General features: G+C 46.9%; 1 protein-coding gene across 1 annotated transcript; it reads left to right on the top strand.

Moving 5' to 3' along the window:
• The first annotated feature begins 2,478 nt into the window (after positions 1–2,478).
• tmem259 (transmembrane protein 259) lies at positions 2,479–17,270 on the top strand. The gene is made up of 12 exons (XM_086224803.1): positions 2,479–2,838; positions 4,925–5,307; positions 6,582–6,875; positions 8,020–8,113; positions 11,329–11,439; positions 11,513–11,635; positions 11,742–11,842; positions 12,243–12,300; positions 12,425–12,508; positions 12,587–12,719; positions 13,315–13,414; positions 15,344–17,270. The coding sequence occupies exons 2-12, from the start codon at positions 5,089–5,091 to the stop codon at positions 16,169–16,171; spliced, it is 2,145 nt and encodes a 714-aa protein (XP_086080929.1). The 5' UTR covers positions 2,479–2,838; positions 4,925–5,088; the 3' UTR covers positions 16,172–17,270.
• Positions 17,271–17,914: the final 644 nt, after the last annotated feature.

Below are 17,914 nucleotides of genomic sequence, written 5' to 3'. Positions count from 1 at the left end.
ATCCCAGCGAACAAATTCCCCCATTTTTTATGGATGATAACGTAAAAACACCAGAGGGTGAATGAGTGTAATTCTTTTTTCTTAAATTTTGAAATTAATCTTGCAGGATTCATCAAATTAAACAGCAGTCATGAACAGAAGAAACATCACGGCTGAGACAACAGCATGACTTCTCCTTGATTCATGTCTGGGATCTGACATTTAAATCTTCTGTTTTCTTTTCCTCTGGAAAAAAAAGCCGATTTAATTGTCCGTGATTCCACTCTGAGAGAAAGGGTGATGAGCCATGGTTGATTAACTGCTGATCAATTTCATCACAGTCTCAGTTTTCAAGAAGTTGTTAAAGTGTTTGGCAAAGAAACCAGAGAGAGGAGAAATTGTTAAATCGATCAGTGAGAATCAGTTTGGATCCCAAACGAACAGATCCACATCTTCAGCATCTCAAGAACTCACTGAGGAAATCACAGCTGCCAGAAAAATATACACTTTTTATTTGTTGATCTCACAACTTCAACCCAGGGGGAACCCCGCCTCTCACCCAATGTCTGCTGGGAGAGGCTCCACCCCCACGGCCCTTAATGGAGGTAGAAGATGGATGGATGGCTGGATGGATGGAGGGATGGATGATGGATAATGGATGGATGGATGGATGGATGGATGGATGATGGATAATGGATGGATGGATGGATGGATGGATAGATGGATGATGATGGATGGATGGATGATGATGGATGGATGGATAATGGATGGATGGAGGGATGGATGATGGATGGATGGATGGATGGATGGATGGATGGATGGATGGATGGATGGATGGAGGGATGGATGATGGATAATGGATGGATGGATGGATGGATGGATGGATAGATGGATGATGATGGATGGATGGATGATGATGGATGGATGGATAATGGATGGATGGAGGGATGGATGGATGATTGAGGGAAGGATGATGGATAATGGATGGATGGATGGATGGATAGATGGATGATGATGGATGGATGGATGATGGATGATGGATGGATGGATGGATGGATGGAGGGATGGATGGATGAGGGATGGATGGATGATTGAGGGAAGGATGATGGATAATGGATGGATGGATGGATGGATGGATAGATGGAGGATGATGGATGGATGGATAATGGATGGATGGATGATTGAGGGATGGATGATGGATGATTGAGGGATGGATGGAGGGATGGATGATGGATAATGGATGGATGATTGAGGGATGGATGGATGATTGAGGGATGGATGATGGATAATGGATGGATGGATGGATGATTGAGGGATGGATGGATGGATGATTGAGGGATGGATGATTGAGGGATGGATGATGGATAATGGATGATGGAGGGAAGGATGGATTATTGAGGGATGGATGGATGATGGATGGATGGATGATTGAGGGATGGATGATGAATAATGGATGGATGGAGGGATGGATGGATTATTGAGGGATGGATGGATGGATGATTGAGGGATGGATGGATGGAGGGATGGATGATGGATAATGGATGGAGGGATGGATGATTGAGGGATGAATGATGGATGGATGGATGGATGGATGGATGGAGGATGGAGGGATGGATGATGGATGGATGGATGGATGATTGAGGGATGGATGATGGATGGATGGATGATGGATAATGGATGGATGGATGGATGGATGGATGATTGAGGGATGGATGATGGATGGATGGATGATGGATAATGGATGGATGGATGGATGATTGAGGGATGGATGGATGATTGAGGGATGGATGGATGGATGGAGGATGGATGGAGGGATGGATGATGGATGGATGGATGGAGGATGGATGGATGGAGGGATGGATGATTGAGGGATGGATGATGGATAATGGATGGATGGATGGAGGATGGATGGATGGAGGGATGGATGATTGAGGGATGGATGGAGGATGGATGGATGATTGGGGGATGGATGATGGATGGATGGATGGATGATTGAGGGATGGAGGATGGATGGATGGATGGAGGATGGATGGATGGAGGGATGGATGATGGATGGATGATTGAGGGATGGATGATGGATGGATGGATGGATGGAGGGATGGATGATGGAGGGATGGATGATGGATGGATGGATGATCTCACTACAATCACCGCTGGTTATCTGTAACTTGATGACGTCCAGAGGACAGGTCAGCAGTAACGCTCTCTGGTCCAGTAACACCTGTCTGGGCCTTGGTAACGTCAAAGGTCTTCAAGGTAGTCATAGTTACAATACCAACAACGATTGGCTTCCGGTTGCTTCCAAGTTTAAAAAAAAAAGTGACATGAAGAGACTCACACGAGATGTCATTTTTTTCAGAACGATGTGTAATTCAGCAACGTCACGTTATTTCAGTATCAACGGGAAATAAGTCCGAGAACATTGGTGGGACATTGTAGGAAGACTGGTGGGACTTTGGTGGACATACATGGGGTCCGGAAGTGGGGCGGCGCTTTCACATCCAGGCGCCTGTCAGGAGAAACTCCGGGTAAACACAGAGCTGTGTTTTGGGCCCCTGTATTTCCGGTGTGTTCGTAGCTTCAGCAGGCGTCTGTTGTCTGCTAGTCAAAGCTCAGAATCCACCTGCCGAAAAACGGAGTCCGTCTAATGAAATTAGAAACCTGACTTGCTGCTTGCCAACACCGGGAAACTAGCTTAGCTGCTGGCCCAAAAGTCCGCCATTGCGCGGCTAACAGAACCAGCTAACAGCTAACAGTGCTAACCAGCTAGCTGTTGCGTCCTCAGTCGTCTAGTTTCATCTGCGGAAAAGATCCACGCAGAAACATGAAAATGCAGACGCAGCGGCGCCTCTGTGACAGGTAAGTGAGCTGAAAGCCAATTTTACCGTGAAACACCGTATTAGAATCGAGAGATTGGAAGATAGGTGTTTTCTAGCTGCTTAGCCAGAGGCCGGAACACGTTTTAACCTTTACGACGAGAGTGTGGAAGGTTTCAGATGTGAACCTGATGTCTGTGTGTGGAGAAGCGATCCACCATGTCAGAAGACTTCGAGATGTAAGCATGGTGAAGACGTGTGACAGATGTCTGAGGACTGAAGAGCTGAAAGCAGTTCGAAGTTACGTCTGTATTGATCAGTTGTTTGGTCAGTCATTGTCAGGACGCGGTAACCTGACGGTGTCAGTCAGAGGAAATTGTCCACATTTCACCAAGTTGTTTGTGTGTCAAACGCCAAACAACTTCCATCATGGATCAGCAGTACCATGACATGGTTATCAACTCACCCAATTAACCCAGCGGTTATTGAGCACCTTAACATGAAAGAGGCGGAGCCAGCACTCGATGACCAATGGGCTACAGGAAGAGTAGGATGCAGGAACCAGGAACTGAGAAATAATAACCCACAACCCACAGCTGCTGGACCAGGATGGGAGCTGCATCACTTTTTAACAGTCCTTTAATCTCACTGTGCACCGTGAAGGCCTGAGCCACCTTTAATTGGCAGGTCATGAGCAGGTCAATGAGGGTGTCTAAATCAATATGAGCATCATTTTACCCTGTTAGACACACAATGCGCCAAATTTGCGGCCCGGTAGAGGCGGGAATTTGCCGTATTGTCTGTGTGAAATGGAGGCGTAATATTCCTCTTTCCAAAAAAGCCGCCACTTGTGTGGGCATACACGTGACGTGCAGCACGTAGTTGTGCGTGAACAGTGACGTACAACATGTCCGTCAGGAGAATATTCAGCCCCGTGACGGTCTGGCAAACCTGGTAGTGTCCCAGTCCAACCTCCCTCCGCCGCTGCTGTTGTGGTCACAGACCTGCTGGTACTTTTTCCCTAAGTTTTTCAACTCACTGGTGACGTTCCGTCATCCGGCAATAGCCACGTCCACCAAGCTGCTCCACGACCTTTTCATACAACAAGCCATCCTCCGCAGTCCTGTGAGGTGGTGATCCACGCTCCTCTCGCCAGTGATGTCAGCAGCTCCCTGATCGTAGCGGCTCCCAGGTGCTCATCTTGCCGAATTTGTGATGCATCAGAAGAATATTTAACCCTGTGACAGTCTGTAAGTTTGAAAACAGCAGTTCGCCGCTCCGGCTGCCAGCAGCATCGGTGTTAACGTTCTCTGAGGTGTTTGATGTGGGAGAACTGGCGAGCGTTGTGTTTACGAGTCTGCGTCATCATCGACACCTCCGCCCACCTCACACCGAGCCGGCACATCGACGGCTTGGATTCACATCGCAGTGGAGGCGGCAATAAGTGAACCCTCAGAAGAGGAAAAGTGCCGGGCTAAAACTGACCCCCGATTCGCCGCACTCTGTCGGGCCGAGCCGCTAAGCCAGTTTGAAAGCACCTGTTCTTTTAGCTGCAGTGGTGTCTTCATACTGAAATGCGTCGCACGCAGTGGAGATGGCATCTGTGAGATGTTGACGACAATTCACCTCTCTGACTACCTCTGCTTCCACTGACTGATGCATGTCCGTCATTTCCTCCATGCAGGATAATCAGCATTTTTAGAGCCGTTTGTCAGGAGAGACTAAAATCCTGGGAGCCCCTCCCACCATCTATCTACTGAGGCCAAGTGATCAATGGATGAACTTTGACGCCATCCACAGCAAGCGGGCTGAGCTGTATAGGTTATACCCTCATGTCTGAGCTGCTAGATGCTCCTGATCAGCATATTCATGACCTGTCAATCAAAGGTGACTGTGATGATTGCATGCAGGCTCTGCCTCTTTCCATGTGAACACATGCACAATGATGCTTTTATTGTCAATTCCATGCGGCTCCTACTTCTCAGGTATTTTCATTATAAATGTTGTAGTTTCTTGATGATGTACCCATTCTATCTCCCGTATCCCGTCTTCACTAACCTGCTGGCTCTTACAAGTTATCTTGAAAGTTTGTGGCTGATGAGTGAAGTCTGGTCCATGTCTTGTTGTAGAGTCTGAGCTGTGTGGAGGTCAGTCCACTGTCGTGTCCGTTGGAGGTCACAGACAGACATCCCTCCACTCTGAGGAACGCCGGTGGCAGGCATGCTGACCTAGAATCAGTTCTTTGATCCTGAGGTGACCTTTGACCCTGGCTGGCAACAGTAATCTAGAGACCATGTCTGAGAACCAGGCCAACAACAACATTCCACTGAACAACAACAACAACAACAACATGGGACCCAACAGGATCCGGAACCCCAACATCAACCAGAACCCACTAATCAACGTCAGAGACCGCCTCTTCCATGCCCTCTTCTTCAAGATGGCTGTCACCTACGCCCGCCTTTTCCCTCCATCCTTCAGGAGGGTTTTTGAGTTCTTTGTCCTGCTCAAGGTGTGACAGATAAGACACATACAAGTTTATCCTTCATGTTGCAAATATTTTATTGTTTGTTTCACAGGGATAACGCACAGCCTCTTAGCTGCACCTGCATTAGCTATAAGCTAATTTCAGGGATGCACTGATTTCCCAGCCAGGGACCAGGATCACCTGGTTTCTGGCCAGTCAGTGTCTTGTGCTTCATAGACGGTCACTTGCCACGGCATGCTGCTCCATGTCATGTCAATGTATACAGAGCAGATGGAGCCAGACAGGAAGTTTCCATATGAATGGCATAGTATATCCGGTCGATTTTCAAAGAATGTGCATTGACGTGGACTTGGTCGAAGCACATAAACCAAGAGACAACGACCAAACCAGCAGAATCTGAGGAAGGTAACAAAGCCTGTGGCAGCTGGAGGTTAAGCCAGAACCAGCCTGCAACCTCTGCTGCTGCACTGCTGCTCCTGTTCATCAGCCACAGCTAAGCTAGCTACCCTGCCAGTCAGAAGTCTATTAGCTCCTCCTCCAGTAGGAGGGCACTTTATTCATTTAGAACAGTTACAGTGGAAAAGAGCCACTAAACTGGTGCAATTTGGGGAAAGTGAAAGTGTTTTTTTTTTCAGTCAAAGAAATGTTGATTTATGTTTTTATTTTCTGTCACGTATAGTTTTGAGACAAAGTATCAGAATTCGCAAAAAATCTGTATCAGCAAGTCACATTGACAAAAAAAAAGAATCAGCCAAGAAAAATGCCATCAGTATGTTTCGAATCGATCAGAATTCTCATTTGACAATCAAAATATCAATCACCTGAAAAGTTACTTTAAATCCAGTTTTATGGAGATCGACCGAGCGCTTTGACTTTTAGAAAACACAAAACTGCTCCTGCTGCTCAGATTCTCCAGCCCATTTCTTGCTCCATGGTCCTCACTGGAGAACAGGAGCCCGAGATACTTGACTCCTTCACTTGGAACTCATTTCCTGCCTGCAGTGGACTTTCCACTGTTCTCCTGCTGAGAACCAGGGCCTCAGATTTAGTGCTGATCCTTGACCCGGTCACTTAACACCCAGACCCTGAACTGCAACCCCCGCACTCATGACTACCTTTGACATCCTGTCCCTGAAGCTCACTAACAGTATAGGAGACCACGTGCAGCCCTGTTGGAGATCAACCGCACCAGAAAGGAGTCTGAATTGAACTACCATTCGATTTTTTGCAACCCTTCTGGGTCGTCTCAGTCACCTTACTGTTCTATCACATGACTGCTCATTGCTTCTCCTCCTCAGGCGCTCTTCGTCCTCTTCATCCTCGCCTATATCCACATCGCCTTCTCTCGTTCGCCAATCAACTGTCTGGAAGCGGTCAGAGAACGCTGGCCTCGAGACGGCATCCTGCGAGTGGAGATCCAGAGGAACTCCACCCGAGTGCCAGTCTTCCTGCAGTACTATGACTCTGCAGGATTCCAGGAGGAGTTGGAGGACGGAGGAGGAGTGGCAGACCTCAGTCTAGCAGCACTGCAGGAGGAAGATGAGGATGAGGAGGAGATGACCCTGGAAATGTTTGACAACAGCTCAGTGCAGGTGAGCAGAGATGAAAAGTTCCAGTTCCAACTCATTCGTTCCGTCGGTGATCTGACCAGGGAATGTGTAGCGTTAGTAGCCTGAAAAGTGAGCAGTTCTCCCCCTTTTTGAAGGGACGGTGCTCAGGAGGACCCTCAACACCCCTAACCAGCGTTAGTGGGTTGCCGGCACAGGCGGGGTGTGCTGGCGCTGCTGGTGCTGGTCTCATACGCTCCACAAAGTGAACCTAGGACCAGATGGCCCCTGTTAGGCTTCCTTGATCAGAGACTGGGCTTAGTCTGCCAGCACATCTCTATCTTTTCAAAGCCTTATTTATTTGTTTGAAATTTATATATATACAGTTGTATGAAAAGGTTTTGGCACCCCTGATCATTTTCAAGATTTTCCTTTATAAATCATTGGTTGTTCGAATCAGCAGTTTCAGTTAAATATATCATATAGCAGACAAACACGGTGACATCTGAGAAGTGAAATGAAGTTTATAGGATTTACAGAAAGTGTGCAAGAATTACTTCAACATATATTATTATATATATATATATATATATATATATATATATATATATATATATATATATATATATATATATATATATATATATATATATATATATATATATATATATATATATATATATAGGAATATACTTATATTTATATATATATAGAGAGAGAGATTTTTTTTTTAATAATTTAATTTATCATTAATTTCCTATGTAGTATTATTGCGTTCAGGATTTTTACCAAATTGGCTTGATTTTTTTCCTAAATATGAAAATGACTGTGATTGATGGGTAAAAAGTTACTTGAAATTAGAAAATAATAATTTTTAGATTTGCTAAAAAAGGTATGATGAGCTATTTCTGATAAATTAGCATATTGACAATTACCGTGACAGCTGTCAGTTACCAATACACCTGTCTAAATCATGTGGCTTCCCACCCTGTTACACTTCATTGTGTTGGACCGTAGTTTAATTTTCCCAGAAGTCCTGTGATGAATGTTGCTGCCCTCCGATTGTCACTTCTCCATGGATCATCCTAATTTGGCCACATGCTAACAGCTCATCCAGCCCCTTTTATGTAGACCAACGTGAGCTAGTCGATGTCTGAGGGTCTTAATGAGCGTTGTGTCTGTTTCATAGTTTGAGCTGGACATCGAACCTCGTCTGAAACCGTCTCTGATTGGAGGAGGAGTCAATGACAGCCAGGATGTCTCCTTCAGCCAGACCACTAAAGGTATCCATGTGACATTCTAATATTTTTCTTCATTTTTATGGTCTATAAAGTGCCAAGTAGAAAAAAGGAATGCACTAAAATGATTAACCCACCTAAATGTGTCCTTGACCCTTGACCTATACTTACATTGAGCCTGTAAATGGAGAGGTTTGAGTCACCAGTGTGGTACAGCAATACGCCTGGGCTGCGCCTGGGCTGACCTTCACTTCTGAGGGGATGGTTACAGGTGGTCACCTTCACAATAGCACCAGAGTGGCAGATCAACCAGTCGAGTTTACGGGTTACGGTAAACCTTTGAACATTGTTGTGGAGCTCCAGCCAAAGCTGCTCCATCAGTTTTATTGATTTACATACAACATCTGTAGAACCAAACCCCTAAAATTAATGTAGCATAAGAGACCCAACAGGACCCATGAGACAGTACCTCTAAGGGTTGGGAGATGGCCAGGTGCTTGTTTTTGTACGCCATGTTCCAGAAAACTAATTTATTGGTTTGTCGTGCTTCAGACCTGGGTCACAAAGCTTCTGTCCGTGCACTCTCCCACACAATGACCCCACTGGGAACGACGGCTACCGGTACTGGCACTAATATGTCGATGACCGATCGTATCTGCAAACTGAAAATACCAGTGTGTATTTGTAACACGACCTCTCGTTCACAATAGCCCAGCCACTTCTGGGTCTGTGCAAGAGGCTCGCAGGAGATGAGTACGTTGTCCAAGTTGCCCGTTTCCAACAACCACTCCGGCTATTTAAACACACACGGCCTCAAGAAAGAGCTGTCTGAAAACTCTGTGCTGAGACTGTCAGATTTTGTATTTAAGTCATAGTTCATCATTAAAAAACCATGAAATATTGTTATTCTAGCTTTTTGATTTGATATACCATTGATACTCAAAGTACACCCAACCAGCAGCTAACTGCTTAGATTTTTTTTCCCAAAGTTGCAGTTCAAAATTAAAGCTGCAAGCAGCGTTGTTAGGGCCTGAGCCCCCGCGCGGCCTACGGCCGCGTCCTTGACACCGGCCCGAATCCAACGGTGTAATCGGCAAATCCCTAGGCCTTGTAGTTTAGGAGATACGAGCCTCAGTGCGCTGCACAGTGTGAGTGCAGAGTTGAGAGCCGGCCCTTTAAGAGCCCCTCCCTTCTCTGCTCGCTCTCTGCCATCTGTGTCAGAGCTGAGAGCAGAGCTGAGAGCAGAGCTGCCAGCTGGCCCTTTAAGAACCCCTCCCCCGCTGCACTGTGTCTGATCTGTGCTAGAGTGGAGAGAGTGGAGGATTCAGAGAAATATAGTGTGTAAAAGCTGAATAAGTCGGCATACGTTGGTCAAAAGTAACACAAAATACCATATTTTTGTAGGGATTTTTGTCAGGAATACAGTGATATGTTTTTAAAAGCTGTGCGATGTATGGTATAGACATGAGAAGCATTTGTTTGAGAGTATGTACCCTGAGAGGACACGCTCCCCCCATAGACTTCCATTGTAAGCGTGAAACGTGCCTCCCCCACTTTGACGGCTCATAAAATCCAAACCGAGCGCGTAGTATATTAGCCTTTAAAGATTTTTGAAGAGCACAGTTGGGAGAGTAATGTGTGAAAGTTTGGAAGCCCTGGCATTTACGGTTTAGGAGGAGATAGATTTTGTTCGGGGAGTAAAAAAAGTCCTGATTTTGACAGTTTTGTCCAATTTGTGGACATTCTGTTGGAGATAGGTGAGGGGTCAGAGTGTAAGAATTGTTCGTCTTGATGAGACGAGTCCAACGGTGTTGGTCCCATGTTTGTGGGAGTTTTGTGTGAGGAGTTATAGCGTGCGAAATTAAAAAAAATTATCTTTTTTTTGTGTGGCTCCCTAGGTGGCGCTAGAGACTTTTGTGGCGTTTTTGTTTTTGATTAGTGAATGTTGAGACATACCGAACGATTGTGCCGAATTTCAGCGAATTTCATGCATGTTCAGGGGGTCAAATTAGATTATGCGCGTTATGCGCATTATGCGCATATAGCGCGCACTCATTGAGAGCAAGAACAGTATAATACCAGGTTTTGAATGGGTGTGTATGTGAAAACTGGCTCCGGGCCGTCTGGCCCAGCTGCCTCATGGGTGTTGGGGGGGCCTGGGACACTGTTTAGTGTGTGTTTTTAGTGTTTTTAGTGCTGCTAATGTGTTGCTCGGCCGAGCAAACATAATAGGGTCTTCGCCACAAGTACCTTCTGGCTCAGGCCCTAATAAAAGATGGAAAAGCCACACTCTTATTATGTTCTAACAAGCTACTATCACATTATCAAAAGCTGTTATTACAAAGTCCAAAAATGTAGGAGGAGGATGAGGCTGGTTGGTCACAAGACTCCACAAGAGTCCAGATTTGGTGATTTGGAACTGTGGTGTGGAGGTGGTGCAGAATCACCCCTTATGGCCAGCAGGAGGTCCTGCAGCCCTGATTCTTTGTTTTCTGCTGAGAGTCCCTCATCCTGTTGCTGAACATGTTCGCTTGTTCAGCCCAATGCAGGTGTCCAGCACCTCTGTCCTCAGGTGCTCCGCAGGTTTTTTTAACTTGTCAGTGACCCGAGTCTGGTCCTGTTTACTATTAAAATGGCTATGGATAAACAAGGAGAGGGAAAGCTATAGAAGCATCTGCTGTGGCCCAATACCAGAGGAGGAGAAGGTGGAAGAGGACAGCTTTGACTGATCAAATCAGGCCAAGGCTGCCGAGGACTTGGAGGCAGCAGTGGTAGGTGTCCTAGGAGGACACACCCAGGATGTGGCTGCCCACATGTAGGGTTCTTAACAAGGGGTTTTGGAGGTACATGCATGTCCTTGCATGCACATAAGCTAGAGCGATCAAATCATCTAAACAGTGGGCCAGACATGGACCTGATCTAGCCCTCGTACGACTCCAAGTCAATCTGAGGAGGGGGAGGACTCGGAACGGTCCCTGTGAGACCAGCAGGACACGATAGGGAAGTGTCTCAGTCTCAGCAGAAGGGCAATGCAGTATAGGAAGCTCTTTATATGTTGATGATAAAGATGACATGGTTGATGGTCATGGTCATGGTGATTGGAGGAAAGCTGCTAGATGCGGAGGTGTTGCACCAATCCACGTCTGCAGCTGGTGTCACTTTTCTGCGACTGGCTCCTTGCGGTGCGCATTTGCTCCCTAATCTGTATCCATTATTCTGGTGACACGTTGTCGATGTATTCATTGATGATGTCGTTGCAGCGTGGCCTCAGGAGGAGTACATCGTGGAGTATTCTTTGGAGTATGGTTTTCTGCGTCTGTCTCTCAGCACCAGGCAGAGACTCAACATCCCCGTCATGGTTGTCACACTGGGTGAGACACCGATCACTTGACTTGCACTGCAGTTTCACATTGCTGGAAACCTGAATCATATGTGTGTGTTTAGATCCAATGAAGGACGAGTGTTTTGGTGACAGCTTCAGTCGTTTCCTGCTTGATGAGTTTTTGGGCTACGATGACATCCTCATGTCCAGTGTGAAGGCCCTGGCGGAGAACGAGGAGAACAAAGGTAGGTGGTCACTGCTCCCTGGCGTCCTCTGGCTGTGTCACGTTGAACAGATTTGGGGAGATTTTGTGAGGCAGCAGCAGGCTGATGTCGCTGTGGGTCTCTGCAGGGTTCCTGAGGAACGTGGTGTCTGGAGAACATTACCGCTTCGTAAGCATGTGGATGGCCAGAACCTCCTACCTCGCTGCCTTCGTCATCATGGTCATTTTCGTGAGTAGAATCATTGAACACAGTTGAGCAACAAACACGTCTTTGATTTAGAGAATCAAAGTGGGACGAGGAGTTTTTTCCTGTGACATCATCAGGCTCAGAAGAGAAACCTTGACTGGTTCTGGTCCGCTAGTGGTGACTGCCGCCATGTTCTGGAGCGTTTAGGTCTCTCGGAGGATTCAGACATGTCATCTTATCAGTCATCCTTTGGGTGTCGTGGGCGTGTTGATGCAGATATTGCGGGTCAGTGTAGGACCCCAGTGGGTCCCTGACACTCCAGTGTAGCAAGACGGTCTGAAGCTTTTTCTGAACTCACGCTGATGCTGATTGGATCCGGACCGGACCGGACCGGACCGGACCGGAACATCTCAGTCACCTGCTGCTGTGCTGTGTGTTTCAGACTCTGTCGGTGTCCATGCTACTGCGCTACTCTCACCATCAGATCTTCGTGTTCATTGGTCAGTATTGTTGCTGCCTCTCCAACACATGCACAGCGAGTGCTCTGAATACTGGTTCTGACCCGGCTACATCGGTCTTAGATCTCGGGTGGACTGAAGTGATGTGTTTCTGTCTTCCCGCCAGTTGACCTCCTGCAGATGTTGGAGATGAACATGACCATCGCCTTCCCAGCAGCCCCTCTGCTCACTGTCATACTCGCCCTTGTTGGTAAGTTCACAGCCCTGAAGCATGTGGGTTGGTACACACTGGCCTGTGTTGAGCACTGATGTCACTTCCTGTCATCAGGCATGGAAGCCATCATGTCAGAGTTCTTCAACGACACAACCACAGCCTTCTACATCATCCTCATTGTGTGGTTGGCAGATCAGTACGATGCCATCTGCTGTCACACAAACACCAGCAAGCGCCACTGGCTGAGGTGAGTCATGTGACTGACCATTTAACATCTTAAAGGACTGTTGGTTCTGGAATGTGTTCCATGAAAACAACACCCTTCATCCTGAATGCAGAAATAAATGTGGCGGCATCAGTCGCTCTCTCAGACACATTTGAATTTTTATGATTGATAATGTTGGACACAATTCTTGGGACATTGTTTGAATTGAAAGGCATGTTAAAGATGAAGATGATGATGATGATGATGAAATATTTCTGCAGCACTTAATTCCCACACACATTTGGCCTTGAGCCAGGCCAAATTAGGATTTCAGAACAATTTTGATGAATTGTTCAAGCTGACCTCCCAGCTGTTAACATGGCGTCTCCTCATCAAAATATCTTGAATAATAGCGTGTTAGCAACATGCTGGAAGCTGCTGATCTTGATAAGGAGGGGACTAACAATGGTGAAGTCATTGCTGCAGAGCCGGGGGGTGTGATGACGACATTCCTCAGCATGGACAGGACCTCAATTTTTTACCAAACTGTTCTATAGCACTTTTCCTTGAGCGGCAAAATTTGTAGAAGAAGATGCTTGTGGGCATTGGTGTCATGTGAAGTTTGCTGATGTTCCAGGTTCTTCTACCTGTATCACTTTGCCTTCTACGCCTACCACTACCGCTTCAATGGCCAGTACAGCAGCCTGGCGCTGGTCACCTCCTGGCTCTTCATCCAGGTGAGAACACAAGCGTCCCAGAGAAGCTCCGCCCACCATGAAGCGGAGCTTGTGTTCGGACGTTTAGCTGCTACAACAGGTTCACCTGCTGGTGTCCTCTACAAAACCTCCAGTGCAAGTAGCATTATAGGTGAAGCATGATGACGTCAAGTTGGTGGGTGTTTCTCTGGAAGGTTCCCTGAGCTCTAAAAATGAGAAAACGTAAATGGAAAGTGAACTCGCCACACTGACTAACGTGACCTGTAAGTGTACTTGTTTCTTTTTGTTAATAAGTACAAATTTTCAAGCTGCAAATATTGCTGTTCTCATCCAGAGCAGCTCAGCATCCAACATCATCACAGCGTGGTGTGTGGGCCATCATCAGCATAGACTTGACCAGCATCGTTGTAATAAAGTGATCAAAACCATGCTGAAATAATAACAACATGATGGGGATTTGGACAAAGTGTGAAGTAATTAGGGCTGTAATCAACCAAAGAAATTCTTGGTCGACTGAAGCCCTCAAATTTGGACTAAAAATCGACTAATTTTATACATGAAAACTCTACTGTGTCAACTACCAGCACAAACCTGCTGAGGAATATTGAGACAATTGTTTCTGTCAGGTTATAATAACTGAGCGACTATCGTTGGTCCTGACAGAGCCAGACTGAACACAGGAGCTCAGCATCGTGGCTGAGACACAAATAGACTTTTAACTTAAAACTTTACTCTCAAACACAAAAGGCAAGTCCTCTGTAAGAATTTTTACAATGAAAACAAAACAATTATTAGACTAAAACATGGAAATACGCACGGTGGAGCAGTGGTCCTCACCGTGGCCCCCATCAAGAAGGTTGTGGGTGGAGCCCCGGCTGCAGCACGGGGTCTTTCTGGGTGAGTCTCCATGTTCTCCCTGTTCCTGCTGGGTTCTCTCTGGTACTCCAGCTTCCTCCACAGTCCAAAGACATCAAGAGGGACCAGGTTAATCCAGACTCTAAATTGACCGTAGGTATGACTGTGAGTGTGAATGGTTGTTCGTCTTTGTATGTTGGCCCTGCGATGGACTGGCGACCTGTCCAGGGTGAACCCCGCCTCTCGCCTTTAGATGCTGGGATAGGCTCCACCCCCCGCGACCCTTACTAGTAAGGAATAAGCAGAAGATGACGATGGATGGAATTCTGATACGTTCATATACTCAAAACTGACGGGGCCACCTAAGGTGGACACGTTAGCTCGCCGTTTCTAGGTGACACGCCGTGTTTGTAGTGGAGCTGTGACATGAAAACTGGTGTTGGCAAACTTTGCATTCGACTTTTTTCCATGATCTGTTTTCATGAAATGCTGCCACGCTGCAGACGTCTTTGACGTGGGGGACGAGGACTGACTTGAAATGGAACCGTCAACATTAAATAGACATTCATCAAACCACCAGACGTTGGCCTTCTAGTCCTCTTCAGTCTGTCTGTCTCTAGCAGGTCGGGCGAGTCCAAAATAGCAAAACAAGGGGGTGTTCAAAGATAGATTGTTATCTGTGAAACAGGGGAGCTTTGAAAACACCCCCATTAGCACTTGGTACTTTCCTCCTGATGAAATTAACGTGGCAAAAAATCGACCAATCAGAATTTTGTTCGAGCCAGAACGTATCGACTAATAAATTGACCAGTCAACTGGGAGATTACAGCCCTAGAAGTCATGACATATCCCATCTGTTGCCCTGACAACAAGCAGTTGACTTTTATAATGCTGGTTTTCTGAATGGAATTCTGATCAACTACAGGAACTTTGTCAACAAGTACATGAATTATGAGAATACTTGATTTATGAGCATTGTCAATAATTGCCTGTCATTAAAAATATCTGAACCAAACATTAAAATTCAATGGCATTCAGGTGAAAAGTTGCTGTCCAATCGGTGTCCTGGTGACTGACATTCTACTTCCTGTTCAGCACTCGATGATCTACTTCTTCCACCACTACGAGCTTCCCGCCATCCTCCAGCAGATCCGGATCCAGGAGATGCTGCTGCAGAACCAGCAGGCGGGCCAGGCCAACCAGACAGCCCTGCAGGACAGCCTCAATAACAACACTGCAGCAGCTGGTGCTGGACCGTCGGCACCTGCTGACACGGCTCCGCCCGGGCCCGCCTCTACCCCCCTTCTGCAGCCTCCAACACAACCCTCCGCTCCAACCAACTCCTCTTCAGCAATGAGTACAGGGGAAGTGAGGTCGGAGCTGAACTGGGTGGCTCAGACGGCCGCCATTATCACTGAAGCTCTGTCATCCTCCGCCCAGCAGGGGGCAGCAGTGCTGGATGGGGTCAATGGAGGGGGAGGTCCAAGGTCAGGGGGAGCGACAGAAATCAGTGTGGTAGCTGAGTTCTGGATGGGAGCAGGAGGAGCAGCAGCAGCAGGAGGAGCAGCAGCAGCAGCAGGAGGAGCAGCAGCAGCAGGAGGAGCAGCAGCAGCAGCAGGAGGAGCAGCAGCAGCAGGAGGAGCAGCAGGAGGAGCAGCAGCAGCAGGAGGAGCAGCAGCAGGAGCAGCAGCAGCAGGAGCAGCAGGAGGAGCAGCAGGAGGAGCAGTGGATGATAATGCAGTTCCAGTAGAAAGTAAAGCTTCAGCAGGGGGAGCTGATCTTCCGATCAGAGAGCCTGTGGTGGTTGGGGTGGGACCATCGGAGGCTGGGCCCTCTGGGGTGAACCCCCCACAGACAGATTGCCCCCCCTTACAGAGTTCAGGTACAGACTGCGACTGCATAGCGCAGCAGAACACATCGTGAGGGTCCAGGTGTCCCACTGACATCACCTGTGCATCAGTCTGTCGGATGATCAGTCCGATTGATTGTTGATCGTTTGTGGATGTTTTCTGTCAGTCTATGTCTCTGTCCTCTGACCAACATGTCAGTCAGGCTTTGATTGCTCAGTTCATGATCAGCAGTAACTACCTGTTTGAACTGGGAATGGCGTCCAAGGAATGGTCTACAGACCGTTAATAATTGATAATCAGTGAACAAACACGCTGCAGGTCAAGTGGGCGCGATCATACGAGTCCTTGTGTCCGTCAGAAGAATTATTAAAGAGTGTTGCCCCTCACTTTAATACCTCGGTGGTTTTCAACTGTCTCAGAAAAGGCAGTAGTTCTATCAGAATCACCGAGGACATATTGGTAAAATCAAAGATTTTATTAATTGATAAGTCACAAAGGCGTGACTCGATCGATTGATAACAAGATGAATGAAACCCAAGACCATAATCAGTTGAACTGCGTCTGCAGCTGCTGAACCAGTTATTGATCAGTAATTGACCAGAGTCTGACAGACTGACGCACAATATTTTCCACATGCTTTTGTTTCGTAGAGACTCAGAGAACAGGAAGTGGTTGTGGTGCATCACGATGTTGGACTTATTGATCAGGACTTCTTATCACAATGAACGCCTTATCAATAATCCTCTTCAAAGACATGGAGGACTGGGCTGATTGGCTGAGTCACACCCGAGGCACTGCCCACACTCGGGGCGTGGCCTTTCTGTGACACGTTTAGGTGCTACAGTTTCACTTGAGCTCACATTGAATTTGTTTTTCCAGAAACATAAGAGATGGAATTTAAGACGTGCTCCGAATATCCTGTCATGTCCCAGCAGAAGCAGGTTTTTTGTCTCTATTATGTTGTTTTGTTTCTGAGTTTTTCAGTTTTTTTATGGTGACTCGATGGCAGTGGCGTGAGGAGGCGGCGACAGGAGTTGGACTGGGCACAGACGTCATGTGGGTTTTTCTTCTTGGTGCCTCTGCTGGACTGTAGCTTCATTAGCTGATGTGAAACTGTATTTAAATGTCCAGTAAAACCAGTTAAACCATCCTTGTTGTCAACAACATTGTCTGATTGTTTCTGTCAAGCAGAGCCATCTTTATTTGTATCGTGACAAATTGCTACAAAAATTCTTTACAGGTAGAACGGATCTAGAAAAATACTCTTGTAATTGCACCTAAGAGTTGAAACAGAACATTGGAGACAAGAACCTTCCTTTTAACGTGCAGAACAGACCCAGGCTGTATGGGGCGGCCCTCCACCTCGACCAGTTAGGGAAGGAAGAGAGTTGCTGATGAAGAGGGAGAGACTGGGGACAGGGAAATGTAGGCTGGATCGGAGAAGTCCCTCCTGTCCTTATGTGCAGATGTTGTTGGACACGAGCAGCAGAACTGAAACTGTAGTTGTCAACTCTCCAGAGGAAACTCTGCTCCACCTGGAGCTGCTGGAGAGGAAACCATGGTGGTTCTGGTTCTGTCTTCAGTTCTGGTCCAATCTCTGATGAACAGAACCCAGATTCACCTTTGCTAGAACAGCAATCATGGAAGTTTGTGGGAGCTGTTCTACCAAACTAGACGCTCAAGTATATCTGATGATGGTGCTGATTGGTTGTTGTGGTGAACAGCTGAGTGGGGCGTCACTCTCAGAGCTGCTGCAGCAAGGAATTGTGGGACGGCATCGTCTCATCTCCTGGCAGCGAGATACTCCAGTGTATCG

The sequence above is a fragment of the Aulostomus chinensis genome, chromosome 14, assembly GCF_037954235.1.
Source record: "Aulostomus chinensis isolate RoL2024-O1b breed Wild chromosome 14, RoL_Achi_v1.0, whole genome shotgun sequence".
Lineage (NCBI taxonomy): Eukaryota > Metazoa > Chordata > Actinopteri > Syngnathiformes > Aulostomidae > Aulostomus > Aulostomus chinensis.
Note: the sequence above shows the minus strand (reverse complement) of the source record. Positions and strands in the feature narration are given on the sequence as shown.

Bases quoted from the DNA above. Each gene is read 5' to 3' on its own strand.
- tmem259 (XM_086224803.1), top strand. From the start codon at position 5,089: ATGTCTGAGAACCAGGCCAACAACAACATTCCACTGAACAACAACAAC. The intron at 8,114-11,328 runs GTATCCATGTGA...ATGTCGTTGCAG, and splicing joins CTTCAGCCAGACCACTAAAG to CGTGGCCTCAGGAGGAGTAC. The intron at 11,440-11,512 runs GTGAGACACCGA...GTGTGTGTTTAG, and splicing joins CGTCATGGTTGTCACACTGG to ATCCAATGAAGGACGAGTGT.